Source organism: Prinia subflava, chromosome 17 (assembly GCF_021018805.1).
Source record: "Prinia subflava isolate CZ2003 ecotype Zambia chromosome 17, Cam_Psub_1.2, whole genome shotgun sequence".
NCBI lineage: Eukaryota > Metazoa > Chordata > Aves > Passeriformes > Cisticolidae > Prinia > Prinia subflava.
In genome coordinates this window covers 1,822,927-1,845,138 of record NC_086263.1, presented here as the reverse complement: position 1 = coordinate 1,845,138, position 22,212 = coordinate 1,822,927, and the positions used below count along the sequence as shown (strand labels likewise).

At 52.6% G+C, this 22,212-nt stretch overlaps 1 protein-coding gene across 4 annotated transcripts in view; it reads left to right on the top strand.

Annotated features, from left to right (window-relative positions):
• Positions 1-22,212, top strand: part of RAB11FIP3 (RAB11 family interacting protein 3) — a 73,696-nt gene that overhangs the window by 45,373 nt on the left and 6,111 nt on the right. For 3 of the 4 annotated variants that reach the window (XM_063414271.1, XM_063414272.1, XM_063414273.1), the window contains 7 exons: positions 2,568-2,755; positions 7,609-7,776; positions 15,249-15,284; positions 17,692-17,785; positions 19,236-19,339; positions 21,025-21,165; positions 21,983-22,064. In XM_063414271.1, the coding sequence (XP_063270341.1) occupies positions 2,568-2,755; positions 7,609-7,776; positions 15,249-15,284; positions 17,692-17,785; positions 19,236-19,339; positions 21,025-21,165; positions 21,983-22,064 (813 nt within the window). Of the gene's footprint in view, positions 1-2,567; positions 2,756-7,608; positions 7,777-12,007; positions 12,143-15,248; positions 15,285-17,691; positions 17,786-19,235; positions 19,340-21,024; positions 21,166-21,982; positions 22,065-22,212 lie in introns of all 4 variants that reach the window. The other variant, XM_063414274.1, reaches the window with a different exon arrangement.

Sequence of the window (22,212 nt, the reverse complement as noted above, 5' to 3'; positions counted from 1 at the left end):
TTAGTTACTGATTCTGTGGTGAAATGCGCAGCAAAGTTCTCCACGCTTGTGCTCAGGAGAAGGACTTTGTTTACAGTTTCAGCTGCTTCTTAACTCATTGTGCACACAGGTTTAATTTTAATAGGGCTCTCTTGCTTTCGAAACCTCATCTAGGCTGGTATCACAGAGGAAAAATAACATTTTTAGATAATAAATTGATGCATATCTTTGGTGTGGCTGAAGGACAATGGTTGATGTGCTGTGCTGGTGGGTTCTCCTACTCCAAAAGGGTTGCTCCCAAATCCAGCCTGTCCATACATGTATTTCCCATCAATAAGGTGTTTTGGAACAATTTGATAGAGAAATCATAGAATCATGGAATAGTTTGGGTTGGAAGGGACCCTAAAGGTCCTCTTGTTAACATCTGACTAAGGGCACTGTTCAGCTCCTGGTGCGCTTCATGTTGAGAGGGTCAGCAGTAACCACAGCTGGGTTTTTAATCAAATTACTTGTGAATTGGAGTGTTTAGATGTTTTTTTGGCTGCTTTCAATAGTTGTCTTTACTCTGTGATTATTATAATATCTCAATTTGCTCATTAGCATACTTCAACATATGCTTAAATTTAAGCTTTTCCTGTGAAAAGTGTGGTAGGGGGTTGGTATTTAAAAAGCAGCCTTTATTTTGTAGTGTGCAAGCAAAATTCTTTCCAGTTTGGAATGAAATCTTTTTCAAACAGGCAAAAGGGAGGGGAATGTGCAGCTGAGGATGGCTGCTGTCACCTCTTGGGCTCTTTTTGTCCGTGAGCAAGCCAAGGCAGGTCAAGCCTCTGCTTCCCCTTGTTCCTCCTGCTGGAGCATTAATGGTGTTTCTAGAAAGTGCAGCATAAATCCAGTAAAGCACTTAAGCAAGTCCCAGCTTTAGGTGTGTAAGTGGGTTTGGTGGATTTATGCTTTTTTAAGTGGGTGGGGGCTTTAGAGGCTTTTGTTTCTCTCTGCAAGACAGGCTGTGCCCTGGTGGAGCTCACTGGAACAGCCCCTGACTTCAGCCCAGCCCCGTGCAGGTTTATGTTGTGTTTAACTTCAGGGTGGTGTTCTGGAGGTGCTGATGTCCACAAGCCAGGTGGAGACAGCCAGGTTTCCAGGAGCTCCTGGCTGTCACCATCCTGCTGAGTGTGGTGGGCACAGGGCTGGGAGGGCAAAGCAGGGCTGGACTGAGTCATCTGGCTGCTCCCGGTGTCCATGTGGGGTGGGAATTGCTGTTACCAGCTCGTTCTCCATCTCTTCGAGGTTTTCCATCCCTTTTTGCCTCTGGAAGTGTCCAAGGCCAGGCTGGATGGGGCTTGGAGCAACCTGGGATAGTTGAATAGGCAGGGATTGGAATGAGATGGGCTTTAAAGTCCCTTCCGACCCAAACCACTCCATGATTTTATGAATACATTGCTTTGAGAAATGTCATTTTCTCCAAAACCTTGGGAAAAGCCCTGAAAGCTGTTCTGTGCACCCTGGCAGAGGAAAAGGGGTTTGCTTCAGTCATGCCTGCATTCACACTGCTGCTGTTTCACTCTGCTGCTGTGCTGGATCCTGCCAGGTGAACTTCAGGTGGAGCAGAAGGCTTTCCATGAGCAGCTCTTCACCTGCAGGCCAGGCAGGAGGGCTCCCACCCCTCTGCCTGACCCCTCCAGAGACAGGGGATCAGCTGGAGCTCAGCCAGCACTGGCACATCCCAAAATTCCTTGATTTGCTCTGAGGCATGCTGGGGAAATCCCCAAATCTTAGGAAAGGGCTGGCACTGTGAGGGGTAACAAGAGCTTTGGCTTTTGGGGGGGTTCTGCTGCTGCTCCCATGGTTCTCCAGACATCAGGGCCAGAAGGGATTGTCCCTGCCCATGTGCAGGAGCAAACAGGCAGGACTGAAGCTGAACACCTGCCTGGCGTGCAGAACTGGGAGGAAAACACAGTTCTTGCTCATATCACAGTCTCTTAAAACCCAGACCCTGCTGCTTTTCCAGAGCCTGCTCAGTGATGGATTTGAGATGCTGCTCCAGCTCAAGTGCAGAGATTTGAGTCCCTGCAAATCAGAAGCTGTAATGAAGATTTAGAAACAGTTTATTTGCTGTTGAAGGATGGAAGGTTTTACCAGATAGGGCAGAAAAAAAAAAAGGTGCTCCAAGGGCTAATTGGGAGTTTTGAATGGTGGTTTTTGCAGGGAATTCAGATTAATAACATGTCCTCTTGGAATGGGGTGGGAGAAAGCAGCAGTGATGGGAACTGCTGAGTCAGCAGTGGGTAATCCCTCCTGCCCTGGCCAAATCCATCCTGGCTCACAACAAAACCTCCCTCCAACCCAATTATTTAGTCCCTATTTTTGTGATCTGCTTCCCAAGCCCTGCAAGGCTGAGATGCACCCCATGGAGCCCACAGAGAAGTACCTGGGCCTGGGGTGATTCCAGAGGTTGGGTTCCTGTGCTCAGAAATGCAACACAGCCAGAACTCCCTGCCTCATCCGTGTTTTGTCCTGCTCTGCCACGAATCCAGGCAGCTGCAGGATCCTATTGTTTCATTTCTTGTGGTTGTTTTTTTTCTACCCAGGCAAATGAGGTGACTGACAGTGCCTACATGGGCTCGGAGAGCACCTACAGCGAGTGCGAGACCTTCACGGATGAGGACACCAGCACCCTGGTCCAGCACGAGATGCACGACGAGGTGGAGACCGACAGCGCCATCGACTCCACCGTGCACTCGGAATTCACGGATCCCATCGAGGAGCCGGAGCATGGGTGAGTGGGGACAGCAGGGACAAAGCCCCCTGTGCGGGGCAGGCAGCAGGGACTGCGGGAGACACAGCCCGAGGGCTTTGCATCCAGCGGGCCCCGTTTGTCCTGCTGGGACTTGGTTTGTTCTTTGTGTTTGTAACGCGTGCGAGACCGAAATAGCTCTTCTGGAGCAATAAGGAGAATAATTAGGCTGGTTTGTGTAGGCTGGTTTGGAGCCCAGCCTGGCAATCTCTTTGAGTTAATCGTTGCTTGCCTTGGGAGATCTTCTGTACCCTCATTAGCATCTTTAACCTCTAAAATAACTTCTCAGGTGATCCAAACACCTGAAAGACTTGCAGTTTTTAATCTATCACTTAAGCCAGAAACACAACATATAATTTTCCAGTCAGGAGGGGAACTTGTTCTATTTTTGTTTTCCCTAAAAACATGCGTGTGCCCTTTGATGTGCAACCACCTCCTGTAATAACTGGTTTGAAACCTCTGCCTGGAGCACAGAAATGTGAGCCAAGATCTCCTTCTCTGGGTCTGAACTGCTGCTGGCGAAACTGCTCCTGGGCCCACCCCATTTTTGGAGGAAAAGTGGGGTTTGGGGTGAAACTGGGATGCTGGCAGGCAGGAGGGCAGGGAAGAACTCCCTTAGGATCAGAATCACAGAATGGTTTGGGTTGAAAGGGACCTTAAAGCTCATCTAATTCCACTCTCTGCCATGGGCAGGGACACATTCCACTAGACCACATTTCTCCAAGCCCCATCCTGGACACATCCAGGTTTGGGACAGCCACAGCTTTCCTGGAAAATCTGTGCCAGTGCCAGGTTAGTGCCCCAAGAACACAAATCTGCACCGAAACCTCTGGAATAATCTTTGCTTAAGGTCTGTTACACACACAGAGTGAGTTTTATCCCAAAACAAGGAGTTGGTGCTCCAAGGAGTGCTCAAGCTCCCACTGGTTTTTGGGAGCACCAGGCTTCCCTGCCACCCCAAAATCCCATCTGGGGACACTGGAGAGGCAGCGAGCAGCGCTGGGCCCCGGGGCTGAAAGGGTGCCGAGGATTAGAGCAGAAATGGGATTATCCAGCTCGGCTCCTCTCGCCCCAGCTCGCGCGGCTCAGTGACAGTTAAATTGGGAGATAATCACCGCCAGCCCGTGTCACAGCGCAGGGTCCCCGCGGGGCCATGGCAGCCTGCGTGCGCGCCCGGCCCGCGGGGAGCGCCGCCGCCTTCGGACTCGCCTGCCTGTAGGTACAGAACGCTGGGAACGGGCTGGGACATCAGCCACGGGTGGGGGCAACAGCACAGCTGGGACTGTCTGTCTTTTCTGGCTGGAAAGAGCCCAGAGGAGGCCACGGAGATGCCCCAAGGGCTGGAGCCCCTCTGCTCTGGAGCCAGGCTGGGAGAGCTGGGGGTGCTCACCTGGAGAAGAGAAGGAACCAGGGGGAGCTCAGAGCCCCTGCCAGGGCCTAAAGGGGCTCCAGGAGAGCTGGAGAGGGACTGGGGACAAGGGATGGAGGGACAGGACACAGGGAATGGATTCCCACTGCCAGAGGGCAGGGCTGGATGGGATACTGGGAAGGAATTGTTCCCTGTGAGGGTGGGTAGGCCCTGGCACAGGGTGCCCAGAGCAGCTGTGGCTGCCCCTGGATCCCTGGCAGTGTCCAAGGCCAGGCTGGACAGGGCTTGGAGCAGCCTGGGATGGTGGAAGGTGTCCCTGCCATGGTAGGGGGTGGGGCTGGATGAGCTTTAAAGTCCTTCCATCCAAACCATTCTGGGATTCCCTCCTACCCCAGGTTGGGCTTGGGAGGGTCAGATGTCCTTTGGGTGCTCTGACCAAGCACAGTGGGGCTTGTTTCCAGATTGTTAAATGTGTGCAAATTCCAGGGAGCCAAAAACTTAATTTGATTTTTAGATCTGAAAGGTTTGAAATGGGAACCTCTGAGTGCTGAGGGCTGGTTTGGTACCATGAGACCCCACACAGGAGGACACCTCTGGTGCCCAGGGACAGCCAGGGAGTACAGTACCCCCAGGGCAGCTGCTGGGCTGAATCAGAGCTTCAGCATCACTCCTCAGGAGCTCTCAGAGCTCAACATACCTGAAATGGTTTGAGCTTAAAGGTTGTTTAGGGTGTGTGTAGTAAAGATTAGCTGGGCTCTGGGTCCTGAAACTGCCTGAGCCTCAAGATGGGAATAGGAAATAAAATTTACTGCCCGAAGCATCCAGGTTGAAGGTTTCCAGGTGCCTGATCAGATCTGCTTCTGTACAGTGCTTATCAAACCACAGCCCCAAATTTAGAGTTCTGGGCTTGGGTTTTGCTTCTGAATTAGCAATTCCACCCCCTGGCTTCTATTCCTGGAGAGATTTCCGCTGCTTTTGGTGAGAGTCTGACTCACCACAGGGATGGAGGGGTTCTGGTGGATCCCACTGTGGAAGGGCATGAGGAGGATGTGCAGATGCCCACAAGCTGGGCAGGATTTATTTGTGGTTAAATAGAGATCTGGAGGGTTGACATGTTTTATTAGTGGGATAAGGGCAAATCCTTCAGATGGAGCAGGTTTTTGTCATAAATGGCTTATCTGTAATCTTTTTTTCTTTCTAGTTTAGTCCAGCAATCTGCTCATACCCCATTTCCCTCTCTTAGCAAGTGCATGGAGATAAGGGCATAGCCAGTACCAACTTCTGTAATAATGCAATATTATTATGATTTTTAGCATAGAATTTTGGAGAGCAGAGTGTTGTTAATCCCCTAAAACACAGACCTGTGGCTCACAGCCTTGTGGCTGCTTTCACAGCCCGGTTGTTGCAAATCCTTCCTGCCTTTCCTCCAGCTTAATCTGAAAACTTCCATAGTCCTGGGCAGGAAAGGGGGCTTGGCTTGGTGGGCAGGCCCTGGCACAGGGTGCTCAGAGCAGCTGTGGCTGCCCCTGGATCCCTGGCAGTGCCCAAGGCCAGGCTGGACAGGGCTTGGAGCAGCCTGGGATGGTGGGAGGTGTCCCTACCCATGGCAGGGGTAGAATGAGATGAGCTTTAAGGTCCTTCCAGCCCAAGCCATTCCAGCATTCGGTGGTTCCGTGCAATGAACTCTTCCAGGGGCAGTGACTCTGTGCTGAGCTGTGTCCCCTCAGGAGCAAGGGACATCCCAGGAGCCCTGCTGGGTGTGTTTGGGGTTTGCACTGAGTCTTAGCATGCTGCAGCCTTCTGGATCTGGTGTTACAACCACATGGAGCAGCATTCCCCACTCCAGGATTGTCACACACAGCATTTTCCCAGCAGGAGCAGGGAAGGGGCTCCTTTGTCTTGCTGGGGGTCTGTCCCAGCTGCCTGAACCCTCCCCTCCCCAACACCAGTCCCCCAGGGTTGTGGGGTTAAGGCCCAGGCCCTTGAGAGGATTAGGCAGCAAGAAGCAAGTATGAGCCTGGCATGGGTTGCCATGGAACTCACAGCATTTAGGACATGGTTGGGACATGCCCAGCTCTTTCTCTGCCATGCCTTTAGTCGAGCAAGGCATTGTCACCAGCCCTGGGCACTGTCCTGCACTTCTGAGTGCCCCCAAGTCCTGTGTTGGAGCTGCCAATGGAAAAACTTGGTTTATTGGAAAAAAAAATCACCAAAAACTTCCCAGTGGTGCCTGGGCTGTTCCTGTCCTGTCCTGCTCTGCCAAAATGGGACACATCACTCACTTGGTGGGGTGGGTTGACCCTGGCTGCACACCAGGAATCCACCAAAGCTGCTCCATCCCTGCCCTCCAGAGATGGACAGGAAAAGAAAATATAACAAAGGATTCATGAGTTGAGATAAGGACAGGGAAAATTCACTCATCAGATACCATCACGGGCAAAACAGACTCGAATTGGGGACATTAATTGAATTTATCACTGACAAAATCAGAGCAGGATAATGAGAAGTAAAATCAGACCTTAAAAACACCTTCACCCCCCCATCCTGCCTTCTTCCCAGTTCCCCCTCCTTCCCCCCAGTGGCACAGGGAGATGGAGTGGGGGTTATGGTCTGTTCATCACACACTGTTCTAGCCACTGCTCAGGGAGGGGAGTCAGGGTCCTTCCCCTGCCACAGTGTGAGGTTCCTCGCACAGGAGCTCTCCAGGAACCTCTCCAACCTGAGTCCATCCCTGGGTAACAGTTCTCCAGGAACTGCTGCCCCTGTGTCGCTCTTCTGTGGGGTCACTCCTTCAGGCAGACCCTGGGTCCCCCACAGGGTCACAAATCCGACCAGGACCCTGCTCCAGTATGGGCTCCTCCATGGATCCACAGGTCCCTGCCAGGACCCTGTCCCAGCACAGCTTCCCACAGGCTCACAGCCCCTCTCAGGCACCTCCTGCTCCAGGCCTGGGCTCCTCCAGGGGCTGCAGGTGCATCTCTGCACCTCCCTGCCCTCCATGGGCTGCTGGGACACAGCTGCAGCCCCCTGGGCTTCCCCACAGAATATCAGGGTCATCCCAGGGACCTCAGGGAATCTCGGCTCTGATGCCCAGAGCAGCTCTTGCCCCTCTCCTGCCCTGCCCTGCAGAGCTGTTCCTCCCCACTGTTCTCACCCCACTCTCCTGTGCACTCACTTCAGCTGCCCCATCACTTTTTTGTGTTTTCCCTCTCAAATCTGTTATCCCAGAGGTGCCACCGCCGTTCCTGGTGGGCCCAACCTCAGCCAGCAGCGTGTCCCTCTTGGAGCCACCAGGGATGGGCTCTGCTGGACGTGGGGGAAGCTTCCAGCAGCTTCTCACAGGGCCCACCACTCCCCTATGAGTCCTGTCCACACGCACCCTGTACTCTGGGAAGAGGATGTCCTGGATGCAATGGGAATGCTGCAGTGGCACCCCTCTCTAACCTGTCCCTGTCTGTTCCCACAGATCCCATCCCCACGAGCTGGGCTCCGAGCTCAGCCACTCCATCGTCACCGTCATCAGCGGGGAGGAGCATTTCGAGGACTACGGGGAGGGCAACGAGGCCGACCTGTTCCCAGACCCTCTGTGTAATGGGGAAAGCAGCTTCAGCAGCTCCTCCTTCCTCTCGCCCAGGTAACGCCCGGCCCTGGTGCTGCCTCGCCAGGGGCAGTTGCTCGGTGCTTCCCTCTGCTCTGTGGGACAGGGGTTTGGGATTTGCCGGACAGGAGGCCTGGCAGACTCTGGGTACAACGGGATAATGGGCTTGGAAGTGGAAGAGGAATTCCCCCCCTCAGTGTTTGCTTTCCCTGGTCAGTGCCTGTCCTGCTGATGCCCAGCAGGAGGTGGAAGAGCTGTCTGCATTTCTAGTGTCACATTCCCACTCCTGTTAGGGCTGTGGCTCCTCACAGAACCGTCTAGGAGAGAAAACCACCTGCAGCGTTACCCCTGATCCTGAAGGATGACCCTTATTTATTTTTTCTCTTTTATTATTTTGGGCTTTGCTGCAATGTTTGGTTGGATTTGCATGAGCTGCAGCAGCATTCCTTCTCTAGGGATATGTAGAGCAGGAAGCAGGCTGTAGCATTTCCTCCTTGCTTTAGGGTCTGAAACCAGGAAAAAGTCCATTTTCCAGCCCCAGCATGCTGGTCTGAGGAGCTGGTATGGTGGTACAAATCCCATCAATACTTACTTCCTAAGAAAATGAGTAAAAGCTGGAATATCATCCGGTGCTGCAGCCCACAAGGTGTCTGGGATGACAAGTAACATTGGGAATGTGTTCCTCCATTGGAAGCACATCTCTGCACAGGGCAGGAGTGATCCCTGCCAGCCACACACCCATTCTAAAGACAAAAATATACTTCTTTCTCTTTGGAATGGCACTTCTGTGCCTTTCTGCAGCCATATAAACATCTCAAAACTTTTTTTTTTCCTATCTTCCTGTTTTCTCCCAGCTTCCCAAACCCCTTCATGGAGTTTGGACAATTCTGATTCCACAGGGCTGGCAGGGAAGAGCAGGTCAGGACTCATTTCATTTGTGCTGGTGCAGCAGCAATGTTGGAGGTGTTAATCGCAAATAGGAGAGCTGCTGTAAAGAATTCCCAATCTGTTCCTTTAGGAAACCAGTGCTCCAGCACTGGGATATGCTGCAGTGGGAAGGGCAGAGTCTCTGATCCGTGCTTGTCCTTGGCTGGCTCCGTGCAGGAATGTAGGGCTGGCTGTGCTGGTGCTGTGGCATAGGAAGAACTCTCTGATTAAAACCAGCCTTGGTGTTCGTTTTCCCTTGAGGATGAGCTGCCAGCCTCATCCAGAGGGCTCCTGGCAAGAAAATACCCAGCTCAAGGAGCTTTTCAATCACTTAGTCTTTTTCTTTAACATCAGGCCAGAGCTCCCAGTTTGCCCACGCTCCCAGAGTTCCAGGCTTGCTCTGCCAGGGCACCGTCTCTCCTCTGCTCTGTCTCTGGATCTGATCCACACCTTATCCCATCTTCCTTGTGCTGGGAGGGGCTCGCTGGGCACGTGGCCACACAGGTTGTGGTGGTTTCTGCTGGAGACTCTCTGCTGGGGCTTGCTGGGGAGGCAGCCTGGAGATAAACCCTGCAAAACCTCTGGAGTCAGGAATGTGGGGCTGTCAGAGCCAGAGGATTTCCTCATGCCTCTCAGGTCTAGCCTCCCCTTGGATTATTGCTGTGGGTGTGAAGTCCTTCCCTAACATTCCCTGAGTCTGTGCAGCTCTTCTGACTGTGGATGGGAAGGGACAGGACACAGGGAATGGCTTCCCACTGCCAGAGGGCAGGGATGGATGGGAGATTGGGAAGGAATTGTTCCCTGGGAGGGTGGGCAGGCCCTGGCACAGGGTGCCCAGAGCAGCTGTGGCTGCCCCTGCATCCCTGGCAGTGCCCAAGGCCAGGTTGGACAGGGCTTGGAGCAGCCTGGGATAGTGGGAGGTGTCCCTGCCCATGGCAGGGTGTGGAATGGGATGAGCTCTAATGTTCTTTCCCAAATCATTCCGTGCTGAGCAGCCCCAGTGTGTTTAAACACACCTGAAGGGACCACAGGCTGCCCCTGGATCCGGCTGAATGGGTTTTTTGGCTGTATTTTGAATGCAAAGAACAGCATCATTTGTAAAGGGCCACATCACCACAGAGCCTTTCCATGCTACAGGAGTCTCTAAATGGAAATAATTTCTAGAAATTCTCCTGCCACGATTCCAGAAAATGAACACAAACCCCAAGAGCCTTCAGGGAACACTGTGGGGTGCAGTGCTTCTCTGCCCAGTCTTTGTATGTTCGTTTGTGATCCCTCCTCTTGAGTCTTCCCTTGCATACCCATCCAGTAGGAAAAGCCTCTTAGCAGCTCTCGGTGGGAAATAAAGGGAAAGTTCCTTGTGCCCATCCAGCCACTGGGAAGCACCGAGGACCTGTGGAGGACAAACGCTGCTCCAGGAGATGGAGGGAGGCACAGGAAGGCTCTGTGTGTAGAACCACAGAATCTGCTGAGCTGGAAGGGACCCATCAGGATCCTGGAAGGGGTGGGGACACCCCAGGGCTGAGCTCTCACCCACTCCATGGGCAGGGAGCCAGGGCAGCCAGAGGCCAGGAGGATCTGCACACACCCCGGGAGCTGCCAGGCTGGCCTGGGGCTTCTCCTCCACACTTCTCATTTTGATTAATGCTGGCTAATTTTGGGTTCCCACCTGGCCCAGGCTGCACCACCTGGGAAGGGAATGCACCCAGAAAAGGGACATCCCTTCCCCCAGGTGCCACACAGCTGCTGTCACCTATTCCCTGCACAAACCCTGAGCACCGACCTGTCTGCTGCTGGGAAAGTGTTATCCTGGGGCCAGACCTGCCCTGAGGGGTAGGGGAAATGGTTTTCAATGGAATTTTGTTCCAGGAATGGGAAGAAATGGTAATTTGGCATTTGCTGGTGTCCAGCCTGTCTGAGGGGGCTGGGAAATACTGTACAGGCAGCACAGACTCCAGGCCTGACCCTGGGGTGGGGGCTGAGCCAGGGACACTCGGGATGCCCCAGCTCTGCACATGCCCCAGGCCAGGAGCTGCTGGTGTTTCTGTATCCCGGGATCACTGCCCCTTCCGGATGCCTGTTGGGTTTATCTTGCTTGTGTTTGCTCACACCTTTACCTGTCTCTCTTATTGAACTGCTTGTGTTTTTCACTATTTAACCTTTCTTTGATTCACACCCGTGGCTTCCAGAAGCGTGTTTTCCTACAGGAAGGATTTGTGGAGTCTGGCCCCAAATTAACACAAACCATTTGCTGTTCAGAATCCCCTCTGTCCTGCCCAAACCATGAGGAAGTGTCTCCCAGCTTCCCAAGCTGTGCAAGTCCTATGGACCCCCATGGCCCTTCCCAGCTGGCATTCCCTGCAGGAACCCAGCACTGCTGCTTGGCTCCTCCGGGCTTTGCTCTGGAGGACAGAGAGATTAAACTGTACCTGTCCATTTCATCTTGGCTTAAAAGCTGTTTGCAGTGAAAATCTGACTCTGCAGCAGCACAGCTGCTCTACTTTTAAAGCATCCCTTTGGAAAATGGGACACTGACCAAAGGATCATAGAATCCCACAATATCCTGAGTGGGAAGGGACCCACAGGGATCATCCAGCCCAGCCCCTGTCCCTGCACAGACCCCCAACAATCCCACCCTGGGCATCCCTGGCAGCGCTGTCCAAACACTCCTGGAGCTCTGGCAGCCTCAGGGCTGTGCCCATTCCCTGGGGAGCCTGGGCAGTGCCAACACCCTATGGGGGAAGAGCCTTTTCCTAAAATGCAGCCTAAACCCCCCCTAGATTCAGCCCTGGCTCACAGCACCCAGTCCTGCAATGTGCAAGTTCATTCTGCACTTACTGAGGCAAACCAGGAGCCTCCTGAGACAGATTGCCTGGAAAATCCTGTTGGAAAATAAACTTTGCAGTGCTGTAGGTTTGTGAGAAGCACTTACCTCACCTGCCCTGGGCTCTTGGGGATTGAGATTGGCTTAGGGGTTTGGAAATGTGGGCCGAGCTCAGGTGCTGGGAGTCTCTGGGAGGAGGGTGATAGAAGTGTTGCTAATTATTTACTATATAAATTCTATTGAGCACTTACAAATTATCAATTAGCTACCTATTGTTATAAACTATTCTAAATTAGAAACTATCTACATATTATTATAAACAGCCCCATATTGGCTTTAATTTGGCTTCGAAAATCATGGTGAGAGGCGGCCCAACCTGCCCTGACTTTTTAATTCAAGTTTCCTGCCTCCCACCAAAAATCCCCCTACCTTGAGGGTCCCTCAGCTTGTGGAAGCCACGGCTGCAGCTGCTCTGTGCGTTCTGTGCTGTTGACATGACCCTTGTGATCTCTCTAGCACCAATCCGCTCGCTGCGAAACTGCACAGCATTCTCGCAGATGAAGCTTTTGAGTTTTACTGTAGCCAGTGCCACAAACAAATCAACCGCCTCGAGGATCTTTCTGCTCGCCTGAATGATCTTGAAATGAATAGGTAACGGGGCTCGTGTGCGTGGCCATCCCAGCCCGGGGAGTGATGTTCTGCTGGGAAGGCTCTCCTTGTCTGGCGCAGCTTTTCGCTCGCTCCGCGCTGGTGGACAGCGGGTGGGAAAGGGGGTGAGCTTCACCTGGCCACGGGAGCCTCTGCAGGTGCTCCAGGTGCTGCTGACCTGGTGGAGAATGAGCAGGGGTGCCTTTAATGCAGGCCCTGGGGGCTGGCAGACAAGGAGAGCATTTCCTGCCCTTTGCATGCCTGTGCATGGTGGGTTCCATGGGAGCCGCGAGCTGGCCGTGTACAGTATTTCTGTCACCAAGGAAAGACTGGGAATGGTGTGGAAGGGCAGGGACAGCCCATCCTCCTGCTGCAGGAGCAACCTGAAGGCATCAGCCTGCTCCACAGGGCTTGGAAGGAGAAAAGTCTTGTCTCACCCAGCTTCACCCTGCCTGCCACCCCGGTGTCACCATGGGCTGGGGAGATGGGACAGACACCAGGAACGTCAGGAGATTTTGAATTGCATTTTGGAGGTGTCGCAGGCAGCAGCTGGATGTGTTGTCTGACAAGTGGGGAGGGATTTCTGCCTGTTGATTTGTTCATTCAGAGCTGGTTGCAGCCCTCTGGGTGGAAGGATGATAAATCTTACTTTTATCATTGGTGATAAATCTTTCTTCTCATGGCTGTTGTGGCTGTTCAAACCTGGGTTTTGGTCATGTTCTTGGTCTCTGTCTGTCCTTTGCAGGGACAGTGTGATCTAGGAGCTCCCCTGGTCTGTGGGAGGAGAACTGGAAAACAAATAGCAGCTTGAATTCAATTCTTTTTAATGAAAATAAAGGTCTCTCCCTTTATTTTTCTAGGTTAAATAGTTGTCTTTGCTGTTGGAGGCCTTGAAGGGGCAGTGATGGGTCTCAGGTTATGCAGGTATTAGGAGAACACTGGTTTTCCCTGGAAGCCCCACTCCATTTCTGGTTTTCTCCACCACATCTACCTGCAAAGCTGAACTAACACCTCAGAGCCTCCTCATGGGTGGGATTTCCTGTGGAGCTTCTCTGTCCTGTGGTCTGGTGGGAATTCCGTAGGCTTTGATTTGCCCCAGTGAGCAGGTGCAATTCCTCCATCTGTGTTCAGGGTTTTCCAAGTACAAATTTACTGGGAATATGTTCCAAGGGCCTTTATGGAAGGGGCAGTGCCCTCTGTTTGTGTGGTGTGGATGGGAGGTGTCCTGTGCCCTGTGTGGGACATGCAGGACCTGCTGCTCCTCCCTGCCACAGACGTGAGGCCTCCCGAGCAGGGGACAAGTCCCAGAGCAGCAGGAATTGAACCAAAATCTGGGACAAGCCTGAAGACACCTCCTCCAGGGGATTCTGGCAGCTTGGATGAAGCCCAAAGCATCCCAGAACAGCCTCACTCGTAAAAACTGCGGGCACATAGTGTTTTATCCTTGAAATAAACTGGGGAGTTTGCTCCCAGCATTGGGGTGCTGCTTCCTGAGCCCACAGCATGGGAAAGGAGGGAAGAATCCTCCAGGAGCTTGGGATGAAGTGGTTTGTGCCTCTGTTTTATTTCAGTGCCCTTGCTGGTGTCTCAGCCTTCGGACACTGCAGGTGCTGTCGCTTCCCCAGGAGCTTTTTCCAGAGGAAAATATTTTTCCCCCCAGTGCTGGGGCCATTCCTTACAATTCCTGGCCAACACCGGGGCCTGACCTCCTCCCCTTGGGCGCTGAGCTGCCTTGAAGCCCAGCCAGCAGCGGCTCTTGTGCTCCCTGGAAATCTGGGATTTAAGGATGCACTTTGACCCGAGGGCTGGTCACCCTGGCAACACCCCCCAGTCAGGTTTGGGGATTGCTTTACAAAGCAAATTGTCCTAAGCTATTTTTAATCCCTCCATCGAAGAACTCGTGTTGCAGCTCCAGGCAGGAGTGGACTTCCAGATGATTTTGTTTGTTATTTTTTCCTAAAACTGAGCTAAGCACCAGGGAATGCAGTTGCTGCTCCTTGGATTGGAGCTGTTCCTGCTGCCGTCACTGAGTGAGGATTTGGTGTGGCCCAGTGGCATTGTGTGACACCAGCAGGGGTGGAAGATGAGGAGTGAGATCGAAGCCCTGCTCACGTCCCCAGCACCAGTCACGACCAGAAGAGTGGAAAGAGCATCTCAGCAAGGAGCTGGTTCTGGAAGAGGCTGTTTTTTCTCAGCAGGGAGAGCCTGCAGCCTGTCCCCTGGGGGTGGGACACAGTGACACAGCCCCTGGCTGCTCGTCCTGTGGTGACACTGATCCCTGACCGCTGTGGTATGGTGGCAGCTGGCCCAGACATGGATCCAAGGAGTGATCTCCATCAGTTATCCGTGAAAAGGAGAGAGAGCTCGCCCCCCTCCCCAGCTACTGCAACAGTGCCATGCTCAAAGTGCAGACAGGGACACCCCCAACAGCTCCTAAAGCCTCTGAGCTAGGAGCAGCAGCACTTCCCTGCTGATCGGAGCCCAGCAGTGGGGTGGTGGCCATGGAAGGGCAGAAGGATGGATTGATCCAGTGGGATTGTGGCTGTGGAAGGGCAGAAGGGTGGATTGATCCAGTTGGATCGTGGCTGTGGAAGGGCAGAAGGATGGATTGATCCAGTGGGACTGTAGCTGTGGAAGGGCAGAAGGGTGGATTGATCCAGGGGGATCGTGGCTGTGGAAGGGCAGAAGGGTGGCTGTGCTGTTGGTCCCCAGCCCGTGGGAGCTCTGGGGTGGCAGGGGAGGCCTGGGGTGCCATGGGCTGCAGGACATGTGGCTCAATCTGCCATCAGCACCGAGCTGGAGCCCCCCCAGGCTCCCTGCTATTCTTAGCTCTTTGCTTGGGGATCGGTTTTCAGGCAGGGATCAGCGGGAGAGCAGAGCGTGGTGGGGGGCAGCGAGCTCTTCCCTGCGTTATTCCATGTGCTTTGTTATTCCTTGTTAAACACGGCTGTGGCCCCTCTCCTGCCCTTTCCAGGGGTTTGGGGGTGCATGCCAAGGGCGCTCCCTGCCAGAGCAAAGGATGTGCCCTGGAGTCCATGCAGTTTCCTGTTTCCCTGGCTCTCCACTGTCAGCTTTTCTAACTCTTTCCTGTTTTTTCTTCATTTTGCAGCCCAAATAAGAGACTCTCCAGCAAGAAGGTGGCAAGGTAAGCTCATACTCCTGTTGTTGTTTGCTTGATCCATGTGAGCTGCTGGCTCCGTGGAAGGAAAACTCAAAATAAGCTTGGAGAGTTGTATTTCTGGATATATTCCATAGTGCTGGGGAAAAGTGGGTTTAATTCTGGTATCTTTTTTCTGGAATGGGGATTTTTCACTCGTGCACATAGCTGCTGGCAGCCTGATTCCTTCCAGGAAAAAATGAGGGGGCTTTTCCTCACTCTCTGTCCTGCCAGTGCCATAGAGGGGGCACATGGAGGAGGGAAGCAGTCTCTAGGACAGATCCCTCTAGGATGTACCCTCCCAGTATCAGCATGTCTGTAGAGTTCTATGGGACCAGACCAGTCAGTACCCCCACCTGGAGGGATTCTCCAGCACTCCAAAAATTCCTGCTGCCTTAGACAGCTCCTGGTCCTGTTTTACTTTACTCCATGCACTTTACTTTACTCCTCAGCACTTGGCTTTGTGGGAGCAGCTCCCCCTGCTCAGCCAGGAGCTCTGGGTGGGCTGCAGGTAACTCTGGTTGGATGGTTTAAGCCTAGTTTAGCCCTGGTTCAGGCTCAGGTTTAATGCTGTGCTGTTCTGTTGTTCCTGACCACCTTGTGTGATGTCAGTCACGTTTTCTATGTGAGCATTGTGATCTCTGACTGCACAGGGATATTGGATATATTGGATATATTGGATATATCTGGGCTCACCTTTCCCAGCTCCCCCATCCCTCCTGTTCCTGTGCCATCATGATTTCAAGGATAAACTGACTCTTTCCTCCACTGTTCTGATTTCCCGCTGCACTTGTTGGATTTCTCCTTGCTGGTTTCCCAGCAGGACAGGGACACTGTGGAGGAACGGGCAGCTCAGTTTGGGAATGTTCCTGTTCCTGACTCTGCTCCCTGTGCTGATCCAAGCAGCTTCCCTGCACCTCTTCCTCCCGCTGTGCTCTCACACCTTTCCCTTCTCCATTTTTCCTGCACTCAGCAATCTCCCCTGGCACAGTTCCCCCTCCTGGAAAGGAAGCAAATCCTTGATATTACATTTCCTACTTCCACTCATCTTACTTTCTAGAGCTTTGTTAAAAACACTGGCAGGAAGGAGGGCTGAGGGGAGCAGCCTGTCCCCAGGTTTCCTGTTTTAGGACTTGTTTTGGTCCCGTGCCTGGCACAGATAATTTGGGGAGAATTTGAGTTAAACTTTTGGGAACGGAGATACCCTGTTTTATGGGGGATTGAGCCCTCCCAGCCCTTTGCTTTTCTGAGGCAAGGATGTGTGGGCTTGGGTAAATATTAGTTAATTGAAGAGCAGTCACGTTTGGTTTGTGATAAGGAGGCAGATAACAGGGTTTTGCTGAGCCAGATCCTTAAGCTCAGCCCAAAGCAAATCCTTTGTTGCAGATACTGTAATTAGTGAATAATCCCAAAATATTTGCTTTTAGAAAATTGATTTTGGTAAGGGCTCTTTCTTCATTTTTGTTATCCGGGTTCTGCTCCTGCCAAGAAGTCTCAGCTGCTTAAGCCCTGTTGTGCTTGGCACAATTTAAATGACAAATGTGCCTGAGACTTTAAAATCTAAATATAGACTTGAGGGTGAGGATGCAAAATCAGGCTGTGGTCTCTTGATAAATGCCAGTTGTGCTTAGTGAGTCCTGGCATGAACACACTGTGTAGTGGGAGGAATTCAAGAGCCAATGGTACAAATTCCTAGGAAAAACTGAGGTTTAAAGAGACCTCCGTGGTTTTGTCATCCATCCCCTGCTCAGAGCAGGAGAGCAGTGTTCTCCTGCTGCCTGGGGTCCCAGGGCTGGGACACACCCCCTCTCCAGAGCAGATCCTCAGCCCTGCCGAGGGTGCAGCCCTGGCCAGCCCCTCCCCAGGGTGTCCTTTAGCTTGTCACAAAGCTGGGGACACCGCTGTCACGGGGCCTCGTTAATGATTAGCTCACCCTGGGCTGGGGAGGGCCACAGCAGCCGCAGGGGGGTTTGCCCCCCTCCCTCCCCTGACACCCCCACTTCTTCCCAGCTTTATCACCATTGGGAGTACTCTGGCCTGTGCTGGATAATCCACGGCCTTGGGACCATGCAAAAGAAAGAAAGTGGGAAGAGGGAGCTCTTATCTCTTCCCATTCCAAAGAGCAAGAGCAGTGATCCCGGTGTGAAGTCCCGGGAGCGCGTCCACGTGTGCCGCGCTCCCAGGGCCGCACTTCCCGGGAGAGCTCCGCGGTGAGGGCACGGCTGCAGTGCCAGGGGCACGCAGCACTCCCGGGAGCAGGGCTGGTCAATCCCTTGGGCACAGGCTGAGGAGGGCGGGAGGCGGGCCAGCGTTTGTCCCCTGGCGTGGCCATGGTACCGGTGCTGGCACTGATGCCGGTGCTGCTGTGGGTCGGGGTGGTTTGTCTCCGTTTCAGGCAGCTGCACCAGACGAGCTCGCTGGCCGCAGGTGTGATGGAGGAATCCTACCGGGAGAACCTGGAGTGCACGGATGAGGACATCACGGACAAGGTGAGGGCCTCCTTGCCTTCTTCCCTCGGCCTGTGCCTTCAGGATCCAGCTGATTTCGGGCTGGTGCCGCTGAGCGTTTCTGGGATGTTGAGAGGAAAGGATTAGGGATAAGGTGGGAGTGTTGCTGTCTGTGTTACCCTGCAGGATTCAGTGCCTTGCAGTCCCCAGTGTCCCCAGGCTGGATCAGGCTGAAGCTCCTCTCTGTGGATAGATGGGTGCAGATGGGACAAGGGAAGCCCTCCTCATGGAGGGGAGGGAGGAGGAGAGCACTCCAGGTGCTGGGCAGGGTCAGGAGGTGACACGGCATCCTCCTCTGGGGGCAGTGGCTTTCCCCAGAGTGCTGGGAGGAGGAATGGGCTGTTCACAGGCAGCATTTTCACTTCTCCTTCATACAAGAAGATGTTCTCAGGTTCTGCTTTTCTGTGGCAACCCACCCAATGTGAAACAAAAACTTCCTCTCCTTGGCACACTCTGCTCGTGCTGTCAGGATAGAGCAGATTTTGTGCTGCTGCTGCTGCTGGGTTTTCCTGGGGTGTTACAAGAAAAGAGTTGTAGGATAAGATGTGAGCACAGGGAAGATTTTGTTTGAGTATCCCTAGTTAAAAAACAGGGAGAAGAAGCTATGGGAATGAAGCTATGATTCTGTAAATGCCTACTGAAGTCCTGAAACTCCTTGGAAATGGCTTTTTAGCTCTGGAATATGAATGTCCTGAGGAGCTGTGTGTGAAAGAGAAATGTGTGGCTGCACTTGGAAATAATTAAAATGCAGGGAAGACCTTTAAAAATAAATAAAAATCAACATTTTTCCAAGGCTGGAATTTGGATAAAATAGTTGAGTTCCTTAGGGCATTTGACTTGGGAAACCTTTGATGGAAAAGGCACTGCTGGCAAAGGCCTTGTGTGTCTGCATAGCCTCTTTAATACTCCCATGTCTCCTGCCCTTCTCCCAGAGCCAGGGTTTGGCTTTTCCAGACATGCTCCTCATTTCTTCTCCCCCAGGATTGTTTTATATGGAATTGGAATGATTAAAATGTAAATACAGCTGGAATAAACCCTGTACAGATATGAGGAGAAAATCCTCACCCCTGGTCCTTCCCCACCAGCCAGCATTAATCCTTCATCTGTATATCCAGGGTTTCCATCCTGTTCCAGGCAGTGGGGAGTCACCCATGGAGCTCTGGAGATCCACCATGATCTTCCCCTCTAGACTTCTTTTAGGATGTCATCAGGAAGGGGTTGAAGAAAGGAAAGAGTGAAGTGTTTGACCCCAAACTGGTACATGGGGGCCATCAAAACCTGGGAAACCAGGGTCAAAAGGATGTTTTCAAGAGATGCTTTAAATCATGGCACGACTGCCCAATTCCAGTGGGAACCCTCCTTGTGTAGGGGTGTTGTGGGGGCTGCTCAGGTGTGAGGGTGCCCAGGGGCTGACCCCTGTCCCTGCTGGCAGGTGGTGTTCCTGGAGAAGCGTGTGACAGAGCTGGAGAAGGACACGGCTGCCAACGGGGAGCAGCACAGCCGCCTGCGGCAGGAGAACCTGCAGCTGGTGCACAGGTAAGAGCCTCCCCGGGGAGCCCTGCCCCTCCATGTGCCCCAGCTCCCTTCCCAAATCCAAACCACAGCCCTTGGCACGGATATTGACTCCATCCCAGCTGAGAACGGGACACAGTGACATGGAGGTTTTATATTTTAGGTGTTTAAGTTCTCTGGAGCTCCAGGACTTGGCTTTTAATTGCTGGAGCTGTGTCAGGGAGGGTCAGGCTGAAGATCAGGGGAAAGGCTCATTCCCCAGAGGGTGCTGGCACTGCCCAGGCTCCCCAGGGAATGGGCACAGCCCCGAGGCTGCCAGAGCTCCAGGAGTGTTTGGACAGCGCTGCCAGGGATGCTAGGGTGGGATTGTTGGGGGTCTGTGCAGGGACAGGGGCTGGATGATCCTGGTGGGTCCCTTCCCACTCAGGATGTTTCATTATATATTTTTTTTTTAATGTGCTTTCCTGCTCCATGTGTCCCTCCCAAAAGGTCTCTGGAACTCTGGGTTTTGGCTTTTATATATATATTTGTATATATTTATTTGTGTTTGTATTTGTATTTACTTTATTTTCTTGCCCTGTATGCCCTTTCAAAAGGTCTCTGGAGATCCAGGGCTTTCCTCCTGCCAGATCCTGGCCAGGGTGCAGCCCTTTGGATCCCACATGACGTAACCCCTGTGTGTGCTAATCTGCCAGGCTCCTCTCTCCCAGCATATCTTTACCCTGGGCAGATAAACCCAGCAGAGTTTATCTATAGGGCTGTAATTCTGTTAAGTAACAGCCGTGTCAGGGAACTGAGCCACTCAAACAAAGGTTTCCCTAAGCCCTGATAAACTTGGGAGCAAGGGAAATGTTTTCACTTCAGCAGCCTGGCCTGGAAGTGTCAGCTGGCTCTGGGTGAGCTCGGTGCTGGGGAGGGCTGGGATCAGCTGGGAAAAACCATTGCATCCATTCCAGCTCCAGCCCCATCCCTGGAAGTGCTCATGGCCAGGTTGGACAGGGCTTGGAGCAGCCTGGGACAGTGGAAGGTGTCCCTGCCCATGGCAGGGAGTGGAATGTGATGGGCTTCCAACCCAAACCATGGTGGGATTCTGTGATCTGCAGTTCTGCTGATGACCTCCAGATCCCTTATTTTTTGTTAAAATCACAAAAGAGTGTAGAGGATCGAGGCTGTTGCCTTTTCTCAGAGCAACGAGACCACTTCATGCTGGAAACAGCTGAAGGAGGATTTCTCTGCCATGGCTACTGCAGGTGGAACCACAACCCTGGGATTTATATTTGGATTAGATGTTCTTAAAGGTCTTTTCCAACCTCAGTGACTCTGAGATTCCCATTATGAGATGTGTATGTTTATGGCTGCTCTTGGAAATAATGCTAATGCATAGAAGACATTTAAAAATAATTAAAAATTAACTTCTTTCCCAGGCTGGAAATTGAATAACAGGCTTGTGTTCCTTAAGGCATCTGACTTAGAAAACATTTGATGGAAAAGGTGCTGCTTCTCCTGCTGCATCTGCTGGGATGCAGTGAAGCTGGAGATGGTGATTGGCGTATTTTCCCTGGAAGCTTGTTCTGTTTTACCATCTGCTTCTCCCAGCTCGCCTGAGGGGTGGGAAAAGGACTGGGAAGAGAATCTGTTCCCTCCTTTGGGATGGCAGCCTGCTCCAGTGGGCCTAAGGAAAGTCTAATCTCCTCTTCTCCTCTCTGCAGAGCAAACGCACTCGAGGAGCAGCTGAAGGAGCAGGAGCTGAGGGCTGACCAGACCCTGCTGGAGGAGATCAAGAAGCAGAGGGAGCTGCTCAGCAAAATGGAGAGGGAGAAGAGCATTGAGATCGAGAACCTGCAGGCCAGGTGGGGCTGGGGGCAGCTCTCCTGGAGCCACCCCAGAATCTGCACAGGCAGCCCTGGGGGGACAGAGGGAGCCAGGCAGGGAGCTGAATTGGTTCAAGGTGTGACTAAAGTCACCACAAACCCTGAGTTTTGGTTGTTTCCACCTTTGGCTCACAGATCTAATCTTGAATTCTTTATTTGAGCTGCTCTGATGCATTTCAAGTTTAGCTCCCATCCCTTATCCATGTGCCTGCCCTGCAGCGTGGGGATGAAGAGGGATTTATTAATGCTTCTTCCCATGAATGACCCCTTGGAGTACTTCTAATGCCCAGATGTTTTCCACCTTGATGAAAACAGACAAATAGTTGGGAAAGAAGAATCCTCCAAAAAGGCAGAGTGTCCCAGCCAGGGTGCTTCGTGTTGCCTGTTGGATTCCAAAGGAAGAAGTGGGGTGGGAGAGGTGTCAGTTATTTGAGAGGGTTTTCCCACTATTCCCAGAATGTTTTGCTCTTGTTCATCCCTTGCAGTCCATGGAAGATGAAGACAGTGGGGTTTTACCTGGGAATGCAAAGCCAAAGCCCTCTCTGACCCCCTGTTCTTGTCTCTGCTGCTGAGGCTTGCCCAGGGATTGAAAATCCCTTGGAACAAGGAATAGCACTGGACCTGATGCATGTCAGGATTGTGGGGATGCCCCTCTCTTTCCCTTGGCAGCAGAAATATCTCAGGGTTTGCCTTGAACAGATGAATCCCTGCTGACTTCCCTTTGGTTTAATATTCCTGGGGATGTTTTCCCCCACGTGGGCTGCTGGGATGAGTCTCACACCCGTTCCCTTTGCAGGCTGCAGCAGCTGGATGACGAGAACAGCGAGCTGAGGTCCTGTGTCCCCTGTCTGAGAGCCAACATTGAGAGGCTTGAGGAGGTGAGGCCAGGGGGTGCCTGGTTTGGGGATGAAATTCTGGCTTTGGGATGAATTTCCATGAACAAGAGATCCATTGAATGTAACAAACCAGTTGCTTCCACTTTCCACTTGCTGCAGACCGCACTTTGCACAGCACTATCCCACACAG